The 18171-nt window shown below is 37.8% G+C and overlaps 1 protein-coding gene across 6 annotated transcripts in view; it reads left to right on the top strand.

Annotated features, from left to right (window-relative positions):
• The window catches only part of KCNAB2 (potassium voltage-gated channel subfamily A regulatory beta subunit 2), a 189977-nt gene that overhangs the window by 69193 nt on the left and 102613 nt on the right, over positions 1-18171 (top strand). For 2 of the 6 annotated variants that reach the window (XM_063436201.1, XM_063436200.1), the window contains exon 1: positions 13014-13044. The exons of the other annotated variants lie outside the window; for them this stretch is intronic. In XM_063436201.1, the coding sequence (XP_063292271.1) occupies positions 13021-13044 (24 nt within the window). In that variant the 5' untranslated portion in view covers positions 13014-13020. Of the gene's footprint in view, positions 1-13013; positions 13045-18171 lie in introns of those variants that run through there. 6 annotated transcript variants of the gene reach the window in all.

Below are 18171 nucleotides of genomic sequence, written 5' to 3'. Positions count from 1 at the left end.
TTGCTTCCTGGGCTGGTCGCCTCTGCTGAACAGGCTGACAAATTGAGTATAAATGTTGTTGTTTTTTTGCCAGGACTGTCTCTTAAAAGGATACTCCCGACCTCTAACGTATTTTAGCTTGCTTATATGCTTCATGTGGGAAGAGTGTGTCCTCTTTTTTTCATTTTACTAGAAGTGCAGATTTGAATAGACATTGGACACTTTTCTAAGTTACTCTTGTTACGCCCCCTGGCTATATACCAGCCAGTCGGTCTTGTTACCTCCTGATTGTTTTGGCTCAGTGGAGCTAAACCCAAGAGGCAGCAATTGCCCAGAGCACCTGCCTTGAAAAGACTTCTCATTGAGCTGCTTTGGGAAGTCTGTGATTTGACAAAGGGGAGGGTTTTCAAAGGCTGTTTTTACATATACCCCACTGGAAAAAAAAAATGCATAATTAAATGCATGCATACTTTCATTGGAGGTATATCTACTAAGCAGGGTGAAGTTTTAGATTTAAAATCTTGAAACAAAAAAAAAAAACTGAGAGGATAGTAAATGACAATACATTGTCATTTATAGCTTAAATAACATAGGTTGGCAAGATTGTTAGCGTAACCTGTTAAATATGGATTAAACAGACTGTCAGCAAAAGGAAGTGCGATAATTAAGCCGGAGGCAGGTCTAATGCCAACTAAACTCAGTGCATTTGTTAGTGGTGACTGTCTTTGTTTGTGATATTGGCAGACCCCACACCACCCATTTGCACTGTAATGCAAGCCTGATGAAATAGAAATCCATAAATCCATTTATAGCTTGGAGGAAAGATGAGACAAAGGGATATGATAAACATTTAAATACATAAAGGGAATCAACACTATAATTAAAAGAAGAAAAACTACCACAAGAGGACACAGTCTTAAATTAGAGGGGCAAAGGTTTAAAAATAATATCAGGAAGTATTACTTTACTGAGAGGGTAGTGGATGCATGGAATAGCCTTCCAGCTGAAGGGGTAGAGGTTAACACAGTAAAGGAGTTTAAGCATGTGTGGGATAGGCATAAGGCTATCCTAGCTTTAAGATAAGGCCAGGGACTAATGAAAGTATTTAGAAAACTGGGCAGACTAGATGGCCGAATGGTTCCTATCTGCCGTCACATTCTATGTTTCTATAAAGGTCATTATAGGAAATGCACACATAATGGTAGAAAATGAAGAAAGAAATAATACTTAATGCTTTGTGTTGAATTCTATCCTAGTGTTTAAATCTAATTAAATATAAAGCTAGACATGCCAGTGGGGTTTCTTTAAGGCTTGGAGTACATCAGTTAACTTGTCTTGTTGAGCTATCATGAGATTTTCAGTACCGATGGAAGGGTTAGAAGAACAAGACCGCTGCACCAAGATTATTTGAATGAGATGAAGTGTTTAGGTTTTTTTTAAGCTGCAATGGAGTTATGACCTCTCTTTCATGTTGCACTGTACTGTGCAATGAGAATGATTTAATATTCTCTGACCTGAGTGAGTGCCTAATTAGCTGCATACATATTTAGCCTTATACTTACTTAATTTAGTCAGATACATTCTCAGTATGGCTTTTTCTGCTGCAGTAGATTGTGGCTGTTGTGAAATCACACAATGAGTATAAAAGACGTCATGTTGCGTGTCTTCCATCATTTCAAATGGTCAAAGAGGGATCTTTTAAGAATAGGGGTGTGGCCAAGGGTGGTGCTGAGATATGGAGGGGCAGGAGGAGTGAATGAGACATGCAAAGGCTGGTTCCGAAGAAATGAGACACATTGAGGGGGAAGGCGGGTGGAAATGAGACACAATCAACAGTAAAAAAAAAATAAAACATGTTAGCATTATACCGGAGAGACCCTAAATTTTATACTGGGTACTCACATATAATCTATGAAAAAAACAACTGCATATGCATTATTTCAGTTAGTTATAAACTGTTTCCAAGAGACCACAAATCAAGCATGGGTATTGGAGAGTGAAAGCTTTACCGCCTGTCCTCCTGAATGTGTGGGTCCTGGCTGAATATCCTTGCCGTGCAACCAAGTGCTTGTGCTGGAGGAGGGGGGACCCTGCTGCTGCCATCCCTGTTGGTCCAGTGGTGAGTGAACTTTAGCCACCTCCGACCTCGCGAGAGGAACCCTGTGAAGCTGCTGGCAAGAGCTCCCCGGGTTCTCTCCTCCCTCACCGGCCCACAGAGGGAGGCACATAGCGCGTGCGCACGGGGATTAGGGTGTGCCCAGGCACACCCCGTGCGCACGCCTATGGGGCTGGAAGGAAGGGATGATACAAATGGAGGGACTGGAGGAAGAGAGGCATGGAAGGGCTGGGAGAGGGGATGAGAGACATGGGTGGCTGGATTAGACAAATGGTGGAGATGGGCAAATGAGACACATGGAGGGGCTGGGTGGGAAAGAGGAAGACACATGAAGGGTTGGGGGGATGAAATGAGACACATGGAGGGGATGGGTGGGAAGGAGGAAGACACATACAGGGTTGGGGGGGATGAAATTAGACACATGGAGGGGCTGGGCAACTTTCGCACCTGGGCCCAGGGGTTTCAAGTTACACCTCTGCAAACTATGCTATCATTGTTAACACGTTTTTTGCGCTGAATACAAATGCACTCACAGGATAAAGTAGAATATATCGCTCATAGGGTGCCTCCCCTGGTTGGAATGGGGGGTTGGTTATCCCTTGGCTCCGTTATCAGCTTCCTTAATGATGCTCAGGACTCCAAACGGGTAATGGTAGAAAAATATGTTTTTTATTGATTAAAAGTGAATAATCACCATCAATATAAAATATATTTAAAAGAAAGAACGGTATGGTCCTACGCGTTTCGTTCTGCAAAGAACTTCATCAGGGACCGTATACAAAATAAAGTAAAATCAATATGCAATTACAGCATGTGAAAAATACATCCTATTCCCCCCATCCCCGAGTCCTCTTTAAATAGGGCTACTCCCTGTGTCCATTGGTGGTTCCGTGGGTGGTGTCCAGTGTCCGTTGCTTGATTGGTTCCATGAGGGAGCTGAACAGCTGCTTTCTATCCTCCTCGTATTGCTGTGATCAAATTTTGGCGCGTTCGGATAACCGGAACCGCACTTCCGCGTTCCACTTGCGTTCCATTTGCGTTCCACCAGCGGTTCACATGCGTTCCACCTTCGTTATAATTCAGCACAAATATACAACCGGAAAAAAACAATATATTCTATCTGCTAAAAAGAGAATGATATTAATAACCTTATTGACTGCATATTTTTGTGAAATTAGCAACAATTTTTTGCATAATCAATCGCTATTAACTGCTATGTTAAACAATGACACACACTATTTCTTAAAGTGAGATATTTTTTCCTGTCAGGTCCATATATACCATAAAATTTAGCATTTTTGTTTATCTCTCACTTTAAGAAATAGTGTGTGTCATTGTTTAACATAGCAGTTAATAGCGATTGATTATGCAAAAAATTGTTGCTAATTTCACAAAAATATGCAGTCAATAAGGTTATTAATATCATTCTCTTTTTAGCAGATAGAATATATTGGTTTTTTCCGGTTGTATATTTGTGCTGAATTATAACGAAGGTGGAACGCATGTGAACCGCTGGTGGAACGCAAATGGAACGCAAGTGGAACGCGGAAGTGCGGTTCAATTCCCACTTCCGGTTCCGGTTATCCGAACGCGCCAAAATTTGATCACAGCAATACGAGGAGGATAGAAAGCAGCTGTTCAGCTCCCTCATGGAACCAATCAAGCAACGGACACTGGACACCACCCACGGAACCACCAATGGACACAGGGAGTAGCCCTATTTAAAGAGGACTCGGGGATGGGGGGAATAGGATGTATTTTTCACATGCTGTAATTGCATATTGATTTTACTTTATTTTGTATACGGCCCCTGATGAAGTTCTTTGCAGAACGAAACGCGTAGGACCATATCGTTCTTTCTTTTAAATATATTTTATATTGATGGTGATTATTCACTTTTAATCAATAAAAAACATCTTTTTCTACCATTACCCGTTTGGAGTCCTGAGCATCATTAATGGAAGCTGATAACGGAGCCAAGGGATAACCAACCCCCCATTCCAACCAGGGGAGGCACCCTATGAGCGATATATTCTACTTTATCCTGTGAGTGCATTTGTATTCAGCGCAAAAAACGTGTTAACTGTGCTTCACTATCGTTGTATATTTTCATGTTCCTTTTAGATTAACTTCCAGCCGTATCCCGAAGTTCTGTGTTGTTTTTTTGGTTTTCTCTGTATGAAAAGGTCGTCTTCTCTGGGTAACGATCTTGGGAGGCTGTATTATAATTAAGTTAAGTACTTTTATACATTTCACTACGGTTATTATCCATAGTAGTGTGTATATTATATTGTACCATATGCTATCAATGTGACTACTCGGGCCTTTGAAATTAAAGAAAAAAATATATCTTAAAATTCTCAGTTTACTAAATAACCCTGGTAATATTGGCATCATTTGAATTATTAGAGTATGCTACCCATTCCACTGCCCCCCTGATTTTGGAACTGTAAAATAGAAATAAAACGCCCCTTTAATCAAACTCTGCCTGCTCTGAAATCATCAATGCTGATCTCTACCCAATGTATATAGGTTTATTTACTAAACATTTAAAGGAACACTATTGCAGTCTTATTATATATAATTTTGTATCCTAGTGTATTTTCCATTTCTCTATTAGAAGCATCATGTAGTGCATGAGGATGTCGAACGTCAAGAACAAAGTCTGAGTCTGTGCTCACTGCAGAAGCACTATCTAGTGGCTGTAAGTGTAATGGCCACTGGAGGTGTGTTTAGCCCCGCATTGTGCCATTTCTCAGGAATGGCAATGTTTTACATTGCGAGAGCAAAATAGCAGGGCCATTGTACCCAGACTACTTAATTGAGTGTGCTTATAGAAGTCCTATAAGTGTAGCTAAGTGAAATCTGAATGGAATTTTTTTTGGTTTTTCCCACCAGAATATTTTTTCTATTCTAGCCTAATTTTTTGGTTTTCAGTTCAGTACTGTTTGCATTTAGATAATAAATCCTTTAATATTCATTTATACAGTCTATAGCCTACAAATGTGTTCTAGGGATAATGGGATGTTGCACTTAGTATTTTGGTAGTAAAGCGGATATGTGCACATCCGTTTTCACTGCCATGTTTGCATTTTTCATGTCTACGCTGATAGCACAGAGATAATGGCGAGGAGCTAAATGAAATTGTATCCATTAAAGGTACACTTCACTCAAGGCAAGACTGGGACCTTTATATTTCACTAAATAGATAATGCATAAAAACTGCATAAGCAAAAACATGAAATACAAGTATAGAATGCTGATATGTAATGTTACAGAATCTGCAATGGACTCTTAAGAATCTAGGAAGTCACTCAGCAAATGATTGTTCTCACATTACGTTCTATGGCAGTGCTAAGCTGTCCTCTAAATATTGCTTTAGAGTTTATGTACACAGCAAGGGATTCTGGGAGTTGAGCTGCAGAAAGATAACAGCTGAACTACATCTCACAGAAACCTAATCATAGAATCATATACTGCAATACATTTAGAGCATGAGGGAATGCACAATTGGTTGAAATAGAGTTGCCAGATGTGTGCTTAAAGAGTAAAACGTAGAGTTACTCCAACCCTTTTTTTTGCTGTGTTTATTTTATAACCACAAAGTACTGTGTGCGGATTAGGTGACATACAACCATTTAGCATACAACTATATACTATCAATACCATTAACGATTATATCATACTGGCCAAATATACTGTCCGACTCTGGAAATAAAGATAAAATAAATATATCGATATATGCTGCATTGCCGGTCTTGGACTTAAAGGATCACTATAGTGTCAGGAAAACCTCTTCAGCAGCTTACCTTATTCCAGCGCCAGGCTCGCTCAGTCAGTGGAGCCGAATGCGCATGCGCTGCAAGGGCCGCTCGCGCATTCAAAGTGTCCATAGGAAAACATTTCTCAATGCTTTCCTATGGATGCTCTGCGCGTTGGATGCGAAATTCGCATCCAGCGTCTCAGATGCGCCTCTAGTGGCTGGATTAACCCCAAAATGTAAACATAGTCGTTTCTCTGAAACGGCTATGTTTGCTTCTGAAGGGTTAAAACCTGAGGGACCTGGCACCCAGAGCACATCATTAAGCTGACGTGGTCTGGGTGAGTGTCCCTTTAAGTATTACTTAGAACAACACACATCCGAGCAGGATGCTACATGAAAAGAAATGTAAGACTAAGAAGCAACAAACCAGTGATGTGAAAGGAATGATTACAGCAAATTGCTATGCATTCGTAGTGATCTGTAAACAACATTGCTCACTACATATGTGCAGCAAAACCCACACACATAAGCAGTGACCCTCAGTAGACACTGCTCCATATCAACCTGCCGTGTGACTGCCTGTGTGGCAAAGCTCTACAGTAGCAAAGCCTCTCAGTACTGTGCAGCAAGCCACATAGGTCCACAGCCACAAAACTCAAAATTGTGCAGATAATACCACGAAGAAGCAACTGATAAAATGCGCCGTATGCACGAGAGTATCATGTTGCTTTACGGCCTTGATACGTACAGTAGAAGCTTAAACTGCAGTCCTAAAGAATGCAAGTTATTAATGAACTTGAGGTGTAACTTAGCCAGCAGTTAGTCATAGTCTTGAACACCCAATTTAGTAGAGGTGTCATAGAGCTCTAATTAAAATATGAATACCGGTAATTGTGAATTGGATCCCAACCTCCTGCTAAACATTTTGAAATAAAATTTGCTCAACTATGATGGAAAATAATAAACCAAATATGCTAGGCTGAGAAATATAGGAGTTGCAGTGTTGGAGGCGTAGATATTTAAATGGTTCTTTCTTGGAACTTTGTGACTTTAGATAAAAAGTGTGAAGCAGATGATAAGTTGAATATCATCGAATACTATTAGGTAAGAGGCGTAGTTTAAAGCATACTGTAGTAATCTAAAACTTGTAAATTCAGCGACAATCAATGGACAATAGGTAGATTCATGAAAGGAAACGTAGGACAATTCGTATAAATTACACGTAGGGAAGCAGTTTAGCAAAAATGGGTAAAACTACATGGAGATTAAATGATGATATAAACATGATATAGAAATGCTTAATGACAGGTAGAGTGGCTAAATTAGGTTTTTCAAATAATGAAAGTGCATCCAAACGTAGGCTGAATGTACTAAACCAAAGTGAAAATGTGGCATGGCCGAATGTACTGACCCAAATTGAGAATGTAGCACAGCTGAATGTACTGATCCAAATTGGAAATGTAGTGCGGCCTAATGTAGGCTGAATGTACAGAATAAAAGTGAAAACGTGGCATACCAAAATGAGAATGTAGCACAGCCGAATGTACTGACCCAAATTGGAAATGTGGCATGGCCGAATGTACTGAACCAAACTGAATATATCCAAAGTAAATATGTAGGGTGGCTGAACGTAGAATGTACAGAGCCAAAAACGTAAATGTAGCGTGGCTGAACATAGGCTAAATTTACTGAACTAAAGTGAAAATGTAGCATGGGCGAACCATAGTGAATCTAGTGTGGCCGAATGGAAGTTAACCACGGGTCAGACTCCCTAGTCACAAACTAATTCTCCTACTGCTGGGAGCCCGCAAACCGGAATTTTGTGCAGTAACTTCGCAACTAGGTTCCAAACGTTCGTAGAACCTCAGGAGGTAGCTGAGAGGGGGTAGAAATATGCTGGCAAAGATCCCTTCCACAACTCCAGGCATACTGCCTTTACATATATATTCTTCATATTGTATTGTATGATACCAAAGCAGTTTTTTTGTATTTTGTTTGTTTTCTCTTTGATTCAAAAAGGTAAAATCCCAAAGCATAGTTTCAGCATATTTAAATTTGCTTTGCAGATTATATATGACTCCTCTACCTATATCTCCTGACAGATTCACTCCCGCATCACTGTCATACTCTCACACGCCCGTGATGGGTGTAGTCATCAGCCATCGTCTTAAATGTGAGCATCTATGTTACATTGCCATGTATTGTGCAAGAAGACAGTAGTGATGTCAGTCATCAATGATTGATGGCGCAAAAAGTGGAGGGGGGGGGGATTTGCAACCCAGAACTGTACTTCCTGTATCTGTACTTACCTGAACATGAGTTTGTCATCATGATTTGGGATGGATTCAAATGGATTCAAATTATTTTACTTCTACTAGATAGATAACTTTTATTTTATTTTATTTTAGGTAGTATATCTAAAAACAAGAACAATATCCACTCCATTTAACTTTAAAGCAAAAACACAACTTGAAATCATATATATTTTTAAAAGTAACATTATAGTGTCAGGAATTTCTATATAGTCCTGGAGAGGCTGTTAACCCCTTCAGGACTGAGTCAATAGTACACGTTCTGATCAAAACAAAACGTAAACAAAAACTGGAATTTGCGCTATATGTCTGTTCAACCGTAATTCACCTCTTTCATATTAAATGCACCCACACTTATTATATATCATTTTGTTCAGGAGAAACAGGGCTTTCATTTCATATAAAATATTTATATATGAAACAATTTATTCTGAATAAAATTAAGAAAAACTGAGAATTTTTTTTTTTTTTTTTTAATTTGTAGTTCCGCCTCACATTTTGGCTGTAAATGTCATAATACTGTTAGGTTTTACTGCAACAAAATGCACATATTTGTAATCAGCGATGTCTCACGAGTACAACAGTACCCCCATTAACAGGTTTTATGGTGTTTTGGAAAGTTACAGGGTCAAATATAGAACGTTCCATTTTCAAATTGAAATTCGCAAGATTAGTAACCTTTGAGACGGTGTGGTAGCCCAGGAATGAGAATTACCCCCATAATGGCATACCATTTGAAAAAGTAGACAACCCAAGGTATTGAACGTGGGGTATGTTTAGTCTTTTTTAGTAGCCACTTAGTCACAAACACTGGCCAAAGTTAGCGTTCATATTTGTTTTTGTGTGAAAAAAGCAAAAAACTAATATTTGCCCAGTGTTTGTGACTAAGTGGCTACTAAAAATGACTGGACATACCCCCATTTGCAATACCTTGGGTTGTCTACTTTTGCAAATGGTATGCCATCATGGGGGTAATTCTTATTCCTGGGCTACCATAAGGTCTCAAAGGCAACACAACTAATCTGGCAAATTTTAATGTAAAAAAAATGAAATGCAAGCCTTATATGTGACTCTCTAACTTTCCAAAACACCATAAAACCTGTACATGGGGGGTACTGTTATTCTCGGGAGATTTCACTAAACACAAATATTAGTGTTTTAAAACAGTAAAACATATTACAACAATAATATAGTCCATAAAAGTGCCGTTTGTAAAAAATGCAAAAAACGTCACTTTTACTTAAAATATCATCGTTGTAATACAATTTAGTTTTAAATACTAATATTTGAGTTCAGCGAAGTCTCCCGAGTAAAACAGTAGCCCCTATATACAGGTTTTATGGTGTCTTGGAGAGTTACAGGGTCAAATATAGTGCTTGCGAATTAAATTCTCTGCACTTTCTCCCTGTGTTGTCAGGCATGTCAATCAAATTTTAATTAATCAAATGACATAATTATGTTAAAAAATTACTTAAATATACACGTAGAATTTTAATATATATGCATTTATAGGTATTTAAATTCTACGTGTATACTAATGTAATCTTTTATGTAATTATATGTATTTATCTCTCTCTCTCTCTCTCTATATATATATATATATATATATATATATTTGCGGTTATTTGTATTTTATATATAGATAGATATATATAGAATGTCATTCTAAGTGTATTTTGTTACCAATATATATATATATATATATATATATATATATATATTAACAAAATACAGTTAGAATGAAATTACATATGAATATATAATTTATTTTAAATTCTGTTTCAATATTTTATTTATTATTGTAATTATACGTGTATATATATATAATATATATATGTAGATCTATTTTATATATATATATATATATATTATATAATATATACATATTATATATATGTAACGTCATTCTAAGTGTATTTTAATACTAATATATATACTAATATTAATATTAAAATACATTACGTATGACGTTACATATATATAATATGTATATATATTATATATATAATATATATACATATATTATATATATATAAAAAGGCATTTAATTTATTTTAGAACATGTTAATTTATTTTTTTTTTTTTTTACACTACCTACCAGCAGGGGGACTGTCTAATATTTTAGACACCCCCCTGCTGGCAGATCCATAGCATCTATAGGGGACCATGTGATCGCTCTTTGAGAGCGATCACATGGCCCCCGGGGGCCTCATTTGCCGGAGGGGGGCTGCTTGGGCTCTCAGGCAGCCCCCCAGAAGAGGATCGCGGCGGAGGTGAGTACACAGTACCTCCTGGGGCTGCAAGCCGTTACGGCGTTCTATGCCGTCGCGGCTTTAAAGCCCTTTAAAGCCGCGACGGCATAGAACGCCGTAACGGCGTTGAGGGGTTAAAGTGATTTTACTCATCTTTCCTCCCACGCCACACTGGCCTCACCATGGCTGAGATCCTCAATCTTGAAATGGAAGCATTGGGAGGATGTTGCACATGCGCGACAAAAGGCCTTGCTGTACCTATTGACATCTCCTCATGAAATGCACTGAATCAATGCATGGAGCGTTCAGTGTCACTTTAAAACTCCACAGGTCACAGTGCCAGTCACCTCCTCCATTAAAAGTTGGAAGCTCCTAGCAGGAACCAGCCCATTGGCGTGCAGGACCAGTGCATTGGCTATCAGCCAATGAGCCAAGCCTGCACCGCCAGGCTAGCTCATAGCAGAGAGCTTACGGAGTTTGTGGAAGAGGGACTAGCGCCCATCACACCCAAAGTAAGTTGCCAGACTGTTGGTAAAGAAATTGGCTAATAATAGCCCTTTGTAACGGTTATGGTGCTTGAAATGATATTTTAATTCAGGAGAGTTTTAGGGTTGATCCAGTGTCTAATATATTTAGGAATGTTTGCACAAATCGCAGTCAAAGAAGGTATACATGTACATGTAGAGTGCAGTAATGAGATGAAAAAATAGCTATCACAAAGAAGCAATGCATTGTGAAGTAAGAGAACTGATGCACATTTTTTTCCCTGTGGCTCATAATGAACAGGACAACCTACTTGAACAGAGTCCCCGGAATGGGTTCCACATAAGCTTATATGTAACTGCATGATGCTCCATTTTAGACAGAAGGGGTATGAGTTAGCAGTAGTCCTGCCCACATTTGGCCAAAATCTGTTGTCTTACATTCCCCTTCGTTCACTTACTTTCCATACATTTTGCCCAGGAGTTCCAGCGATATACATCTAGTCTTGCACAGACCAGGATATTTGTTTCCAAAACAACCAAGACCTGTCATTTTAAACCTGTCCTGAGAATCATACTCCCTGGCCATCAGCAAAGTCTTGCACACCTTCCTATTTATGTTGTAAACTATAGGTTTTCAAAATAATGTCTGAACACCAATCCAGCAACCTCAGTGGATTCAGACCTAAAAAGGAGATTCCCATTCCACTAATTGGAAATTACACATCAGGGGAGATTTATCAAAGTGAGATGATATAGTATGTATGTATGTGTATATATACACATACATACATACATACTATATCGTCTCACCTTGGTGTACGAATTTAATGTATTCTCCGGGACATTTTGTATTGCGAAAAATCTGTAACCTGAAATGCAGTTTCCCATAGAAAACCAATGAATCTGTTCTGGAGGTCAGAAAAAAGTCAAAATGAGCTGGCATGGAAACCAACCCACAATGCAGAACACACAGTAAAAGGCATGCAAACGACGAAACTCAGCTCCCTACCTTTCCACAGCTTGAGAAATACACCAAAAAAAGTTCCAAAACCGCTGCAAATTTTTTCCAGAATGGCTACAAAACTCTATGCAAAAGCCGCTCCAACACCTCCACACTCGACTCGTGCTACCCACAGGGGGCGGCGCTATAAACCTTCCAGGTGCAAAGCATCCTGGGGAAACTTTGAATTGCAAAAAAAGTAAAAAATTGTAAACCGAAAATTATGTTAACCGAGGCGTTTGTAAACCGAGGTACCACTGTGTGTGTATATGTATATGTGTGTGTATATGTATATATATATATATATGTGTATATGTGTGTGTGTGTGTATATATATATATATATATATATATATATATCCTAAAATATATAATTGCTTTCCATGTTTACAATCCAGAATGGTGGTTGATTAATATCTACTTGTCTAATCCGTTTAAGTATTCTTTTATTTAGCTATTGAGCAGCATTGAAAAAGCTGTTATTAAGTACTTGTGCGATGGCAAAAAAAAAAAAAAAAAAGAGTAGTAGATACCTGGAATAATCTTTTAGTGGAAGTACCAAAGTAAAACTGTTTACAGAATTGAATGCTTGGGTTGTGCATAAGATTATTTTGATGTATTAAGATGTATGAACCGATTGAGATTTCATCATGGGCAGACTACGTGGGCCAACCTGGTCTTGTTGCCTCAGCAAAATACATTTATACAAACCACTAGTCCTTTAGGCATTAATATTAAGACTTTATGTGTAGAATAAAAAATCCCATGGCCCATTGGTAAGAGGTAAATAACTTTAATCGTGATTTTACTTCAACTATTCTCAATTTGGTAAGTGTCAAATCCTTGGGATAAGTATGCATATACTGGCATTCATAGAACAATGTCTTAAATAATTTAAGTGGTGTTCACCAAGATGAAAACCTCACAGTACATTGACTCTTTAATAGGTCTAATGGATTTTTCTTCTCCAACACTGTAGTCTAGAGGGATTTCTTTTATAAACCAATTGCCTTAGGCATTTGCACTGTAAGTGACACTCCCAGAAAGGAGAAGGTTCTTTCACATATCACGTCCACCTAACAGTGAGCCTCTTAGAAACTAGAACTTGATTTTAATGAGGAGAACTTCAAGACCTCGGGTGAGTCCATCTTCGTTACTGGTGGATACACAGATTGAACACAATGCATTTTTTAAACTAGGTTTTTTTTCCCCCCCCCCATCATCTTTGGGTGTCCTGACCATCTTTGATTTGCTGTTTTGCGGCTTTGATGCCTAGTAGCTATGAGAAGCTAATATACCTCAGTGGAAGTTATAGCTGGATATTTTTTCCGTGAATTAGTTCTGATTCAGATTATTGAACGTACGGTAACACTGACTTACCCCTGTGTGTTCTGGCCTTTTAGATTGTTTGTGTGTGGTCTGGTAAGTAACCAATTTACTTATGGATAAATAGAATATGACTAAAGGTGGACTACAGTCACTTTTTAACCCATTTTATTTCTTTATTAATGCTGCCTATTTTTAATAATCTGTTATTTCTAACTTTTTTTTCTTTTTTGTTTTGGCTTCTTTTAACCATTAGACAGATGAATATTTGTGTATGCAATGCATGGAATATCTGGCAGCTGTTTTAAAGCATTGTGCATGAATAGCTTGTTTGTAGACTTTATGTTTTGTTTATTTGCTGTATACTGAATATATCTAAAACTACCATCATACATCGTATCTAAGCAATTTATAATATTCAGACTTCTAGAGGTTGAACAAAGATCATTTCCAGTAGAAGGGTGTCATCGCAACACAAACATTGATTTCAAAGTAAAATGTTGTTATGTAATGTTTTTTTTTTGTTTGTTTGTTTTTTTAAATGGCAATTCTGCAGACACCCTAAGCTTTTTACTACATACACTTAGGTCGAATATTAGATTTTAACGCTCTTTGGTCAGTGTTTCCTGGTTGGCCAGTATCAATGATATGATTCAGGAAGATTTTAAAGGCTCTTAAGTATTCTGATATCATTTTATGTTTTGCCAGTCTGTTCATAATGGACTGCAAATGATTTTTGTTTTTTAATGGTTATGTAATTAATCTTCTGTATGATTGTCATACAGCTTCAAAGTACACACAAGCCTCTGGATACAAGCTAACGTCAAAGAATATTTTTCTGTGTGTGTTGTTTTTGGTTCTAAACCAATTACATTTTATACACAATGCGGTAGATGAATTATAGGCAGCAATGTGCTGTAAGATAATATTGGGGAAAGAAATGTGTGCCCCTCTTACGGAGTTGTTCTCACAACTGTTAATTATTGGGGAAACGGCCATGGAAGCACAAATTGTATTAATAAAAATGTCAGAGCTGGAACAATAACCATTAGAAAATATTTGCAGTTTAGTTTTTTGTGGCCTATAATTTGCACTTTTCTGGTTAGTTCCTAACAAATCCAAGTTTATAGAATAACTCTTTCTGTGTTTAATGTGTATAGGATAAAGTGGAAAAGATTTAGGTTTTTAGGTGCTGAGCAAATGTACAAAAGTAGAAAATACTTATAAAACTCAAGTGCCGGCAATGAAGCTTGAGTTGTCACTTCTGAAATATTCTGTTAGCCAAGAGTACATTTTACTTACCCCTTGCCTCCAAACAACATTGTCCATTAGGATGATGATTGACCAAAGTAGATTTTAGGCTATAAATCTCTAGTAACAAAATAAATATGTGTATATATATATATATATATATGTGTGTGTTTATTTTGGGCTATTATATTTTTATATGTTTATATATACTATATGTTTATTTTGGGCTAGCTTAGTACTGATAGACTAACTTTCAGAAATAAATGTGATATTTAATATTATTATTATTATTATTTTTAATCCATTTAACCCTGCCTTCCTTGTTTTTGTTTTAACTTACCCCAAGTTACTATGTTTTAGATCAGTAACACTATTGTCATTTAAGATAGAATTGTGACTCTCACAGGTTTCGTTGCTAAATCAAGCAACAGCTCTAGGAAAATATGTAAACATTTAAAATGTCTCTGTCAGTACAGCCAGTATTGTTTTAGTGACCCTAAAATATAGCGTTCATTAGGAAAGCTGCATCATTACCATGCTGGGGGGAATAAAATTAGTGTTAAGGGTTTTAGGATCGGGGGGATTTTTTTCTTTTTTAAATTAACTAAAATTGTCAAAGATCTAATCAAAATGTATTGGGTTTTTCTATGTTGGGTTTTTGTTTTTATTAATAAATAACGTTTTAAAGTTTAGCTTCCCTGGCCTAGGCTTTCTTCCATTAGCTTCCCTGACCTAAGCACTGCAGTGCAGGACTAGCTCTTTGACTCATGGCCATTGTGGCAGTCCCGCAATGCAGGGCATAGGTCAGGGAAGCTCATGAAATCTCCAAGCAGGACAGAGGAGTGTCTGGCTATCTGGGAAGCTTAGACCAGCACCTGGTGGAACCTGGGTTAGTTGTCAAACCATTTGCAATTGTTTTGACTATGTAACCTGGGAGAATGCCAGATCACCCCTGGCACCATAACCACAATAGCCCACTGTATGGGGTTATGGTGCTTGGAATGTTCTTTTGTATATAAACCATACAGAAGTCAAAGCAGGTGGCTATTTGAAGAATAGTTAAGCAGACAAGTCCATTGTGGCTTAAGGTCTTCAGAAACCACCAAAACCATTGTGAATGCACATTGTCACAATTCACATTAATTTGATCATGTTGCAGGTGATCCAATTTTCATTCCATTATTTTATATTCTAGTAGCTTTTTTTCTTGTAAGATACACTGCATCCTAGTTCTATACAACCTCATTTGACCTGCATACTGCTTGACACCCTATCAACTTTTATACAATGGCATGGACGCACACTGTTCATGAATATCCAGATCTGTGACTGGCAAACGCCAATACATAAATAGCACATAAAAAAAAATGGATTCAGGCACTCAAGGGTAGCGAATGGCAGATTTAATGAAAATCAGTGTAATCTGTATGCTGCTGTATTTTTACACCGATCTTTATTTATTATGCCATTCAGTACCTTTGAGTGCATGGATCCATTTTTCAGTCATTATACTTGTCATTTCATGGTTTGGGTTAAGATGGCAAAGAACAGGCTGCAAAATATGCTTGTATTGTCCCTTAGATTTTTTTGTGGATCTTTAATGACATATAGGATCAGGGTAAATGTGTCCAGCTGGGGGTAATTCACGGGGGATAACCTCTGATAAATTAAAGAGACCCTATAGTCACCAGAACAACTACAGCTTAATTTATTTGTTCTGGTGAGTATAATCATTGCCTTGAGGCACTTTCATGTAAACAATGTCTTTTCAGAGAAAAGGCAGTGTTTACATTGCCCCCTAAGGACACCTCCAGTGACCACTCCTCAGATGGCCCTGAGGTGCTTCCTTGGGCAGTGCTGCAAAGTGTCTCCACACACTACATGTCGACGCAGAATTTTTCTCATAGAGATGCATTGATTGGTTTAGCCCCGCTCCCGTCTCACCTCCACACCGATATCAACCAATCCTATGCTTTCCCTGGGAGAAAGCATTGGATTGGCTAAAAATCATAATATCTCCGCAAAGCGCTGAATAAGGTAATTTTTATACATTTTTAAGGGGGGAAAGTGGGGGCAAGCCCCCTAAATCATAGTTTTAACACTATAGGGTCAGGACTACATGTTTGTGTTCCTGACCTTATAGTGTTCCCTAAACATAAAATAAAAGGAGAAAAACTAAATCCCCAGCCCAAAAAGAAGGATCTAAAATGTAACGTTTATTGAGTCAGTTAAAACAACAAAAATGTTGACTAGACTGAAGCATAAGATATAACCCAAAGCTATCTATTAGGAATCCCAAATACAATGAGATACTTAATACTAATCGTAGAATGTGTCCAAGTGGACTCGAGAGGTGCGTATCACAAGTATTGATAGTTGTAGGAATAAAAGCTAATGGTATAAGAAATAAGGAACACCATAATTCAAAACGAAAGGCTCGCTAGAATCAGTCAGAAGTGTACAATGAAGGAGGGTAGTGCTGGAAGTATACTTCAATCAGCCTTAGAATCAAATTGTTACAGTGTTGCACTGTAAATATGCGGCTGTTGAAAAATTATAGACAAATGATTTCCAACTGAGAAACGATTAAGAAGCAGTATAATTATGGTAGCAAGCATTGTAATGCACAGTAAATTAGAGAGTGAGTGTTTGCTAAACTGTTTTATGACAAGTGATACAGAAAATAGTTAATGAGAAAATTCTTGGGAAGAGCGAATTAATGAAATATGGACCAATGTCCTATAATGTCCCCTCTAATTAGATTAGCCCACAATACTAGCAAAGGTCAGATGATAAATACATTTCAAAGTTATGTAAGTCACTCTTGCACAGTGCTTTCGAGGGCAGGTATCTACAAAAGAACACTGTGCTTGCCAAAGCTATCTGCCACACTATAAAAATGAGTAAGGGGGCTCACGTCTCTGTGTGCTCATCTGGGATTTCGATGCCCGAAAGATTAGCTTAACTTGACTCCAGCTTTGACTATTGAGCACACGAGGATTTGTTTTTAGTTCACTTTCTGTCGATTTTCCATTATTGATTTTTTTTTAGTGTGGTAGATCGCTTAGGCAAGCTCAGATTTCTTTTGCAGATAGGTGCCCTCGGAAGCACAGTGCAAAGTATACCCAGAAAGCATTGGGAGGCGAATGTACATGTGCAGCAAAGCATCAAGTTCCAATAAAATGCTCTCTTTAAGAGTCATTTTATTGGGCAGTAGAGTCTAACTAGTTATCCACCTCCAGTGCCTCTAGTAAGAAATACAGTCAATAGAAGCGTGTTAACCCTGCAATCATAGCATTTCTGTATCTACAAAACTGTAATGTTTTTACATTGCAGGGTTAAAACTAAAGGATCACTGTATTCCAATCACTTAATTGTGTCCCTCTAGTGGACCTAACTATTGTGCAGAGTCTCTGAGACCCCAGACAGTGCAGTCAGGTGCTTTTTCCATGAACAAAACAGGCTGTTGTGTCCATTTGACTATATTCGTTTAAACCGAACCAGTAATTTTATTTATTTATTTCTCTTATTATTTCTTTCCTTATGACCTCCTGTATCTTAATGATTTATACTCGCTTCCTATCTTGCCTTTACTTATTATTTATTATCTTTCTTCCTTCTGCCAAGTTTCAATATCTGGATGCAGCCACTTTGTACTCCTCTGCCCATGATGTCTGCAGTCAGTCCT

Source organism: Pelobates fuscus, chromosome 11, assembly GCF_036172605.1.
Source record: "Pelobates fuscus isolate aPelFus1 chromosome 11, aPelFus1.pri, whole genome shotgun sequence".
In the NCBI taxonomy this organism is placed as follows: domain Eukaryota; kingdom Metazoa; phylum Chordata; class Amphibia; order Anura; family Pelobatidae; genus Pelobates; species Pelobates fuscus.
The sequence above is the reverse complement of the archived record's forward strand: the minus strand, read 5'-3'. Positions and strand labels throughout refer to the sequence as shown.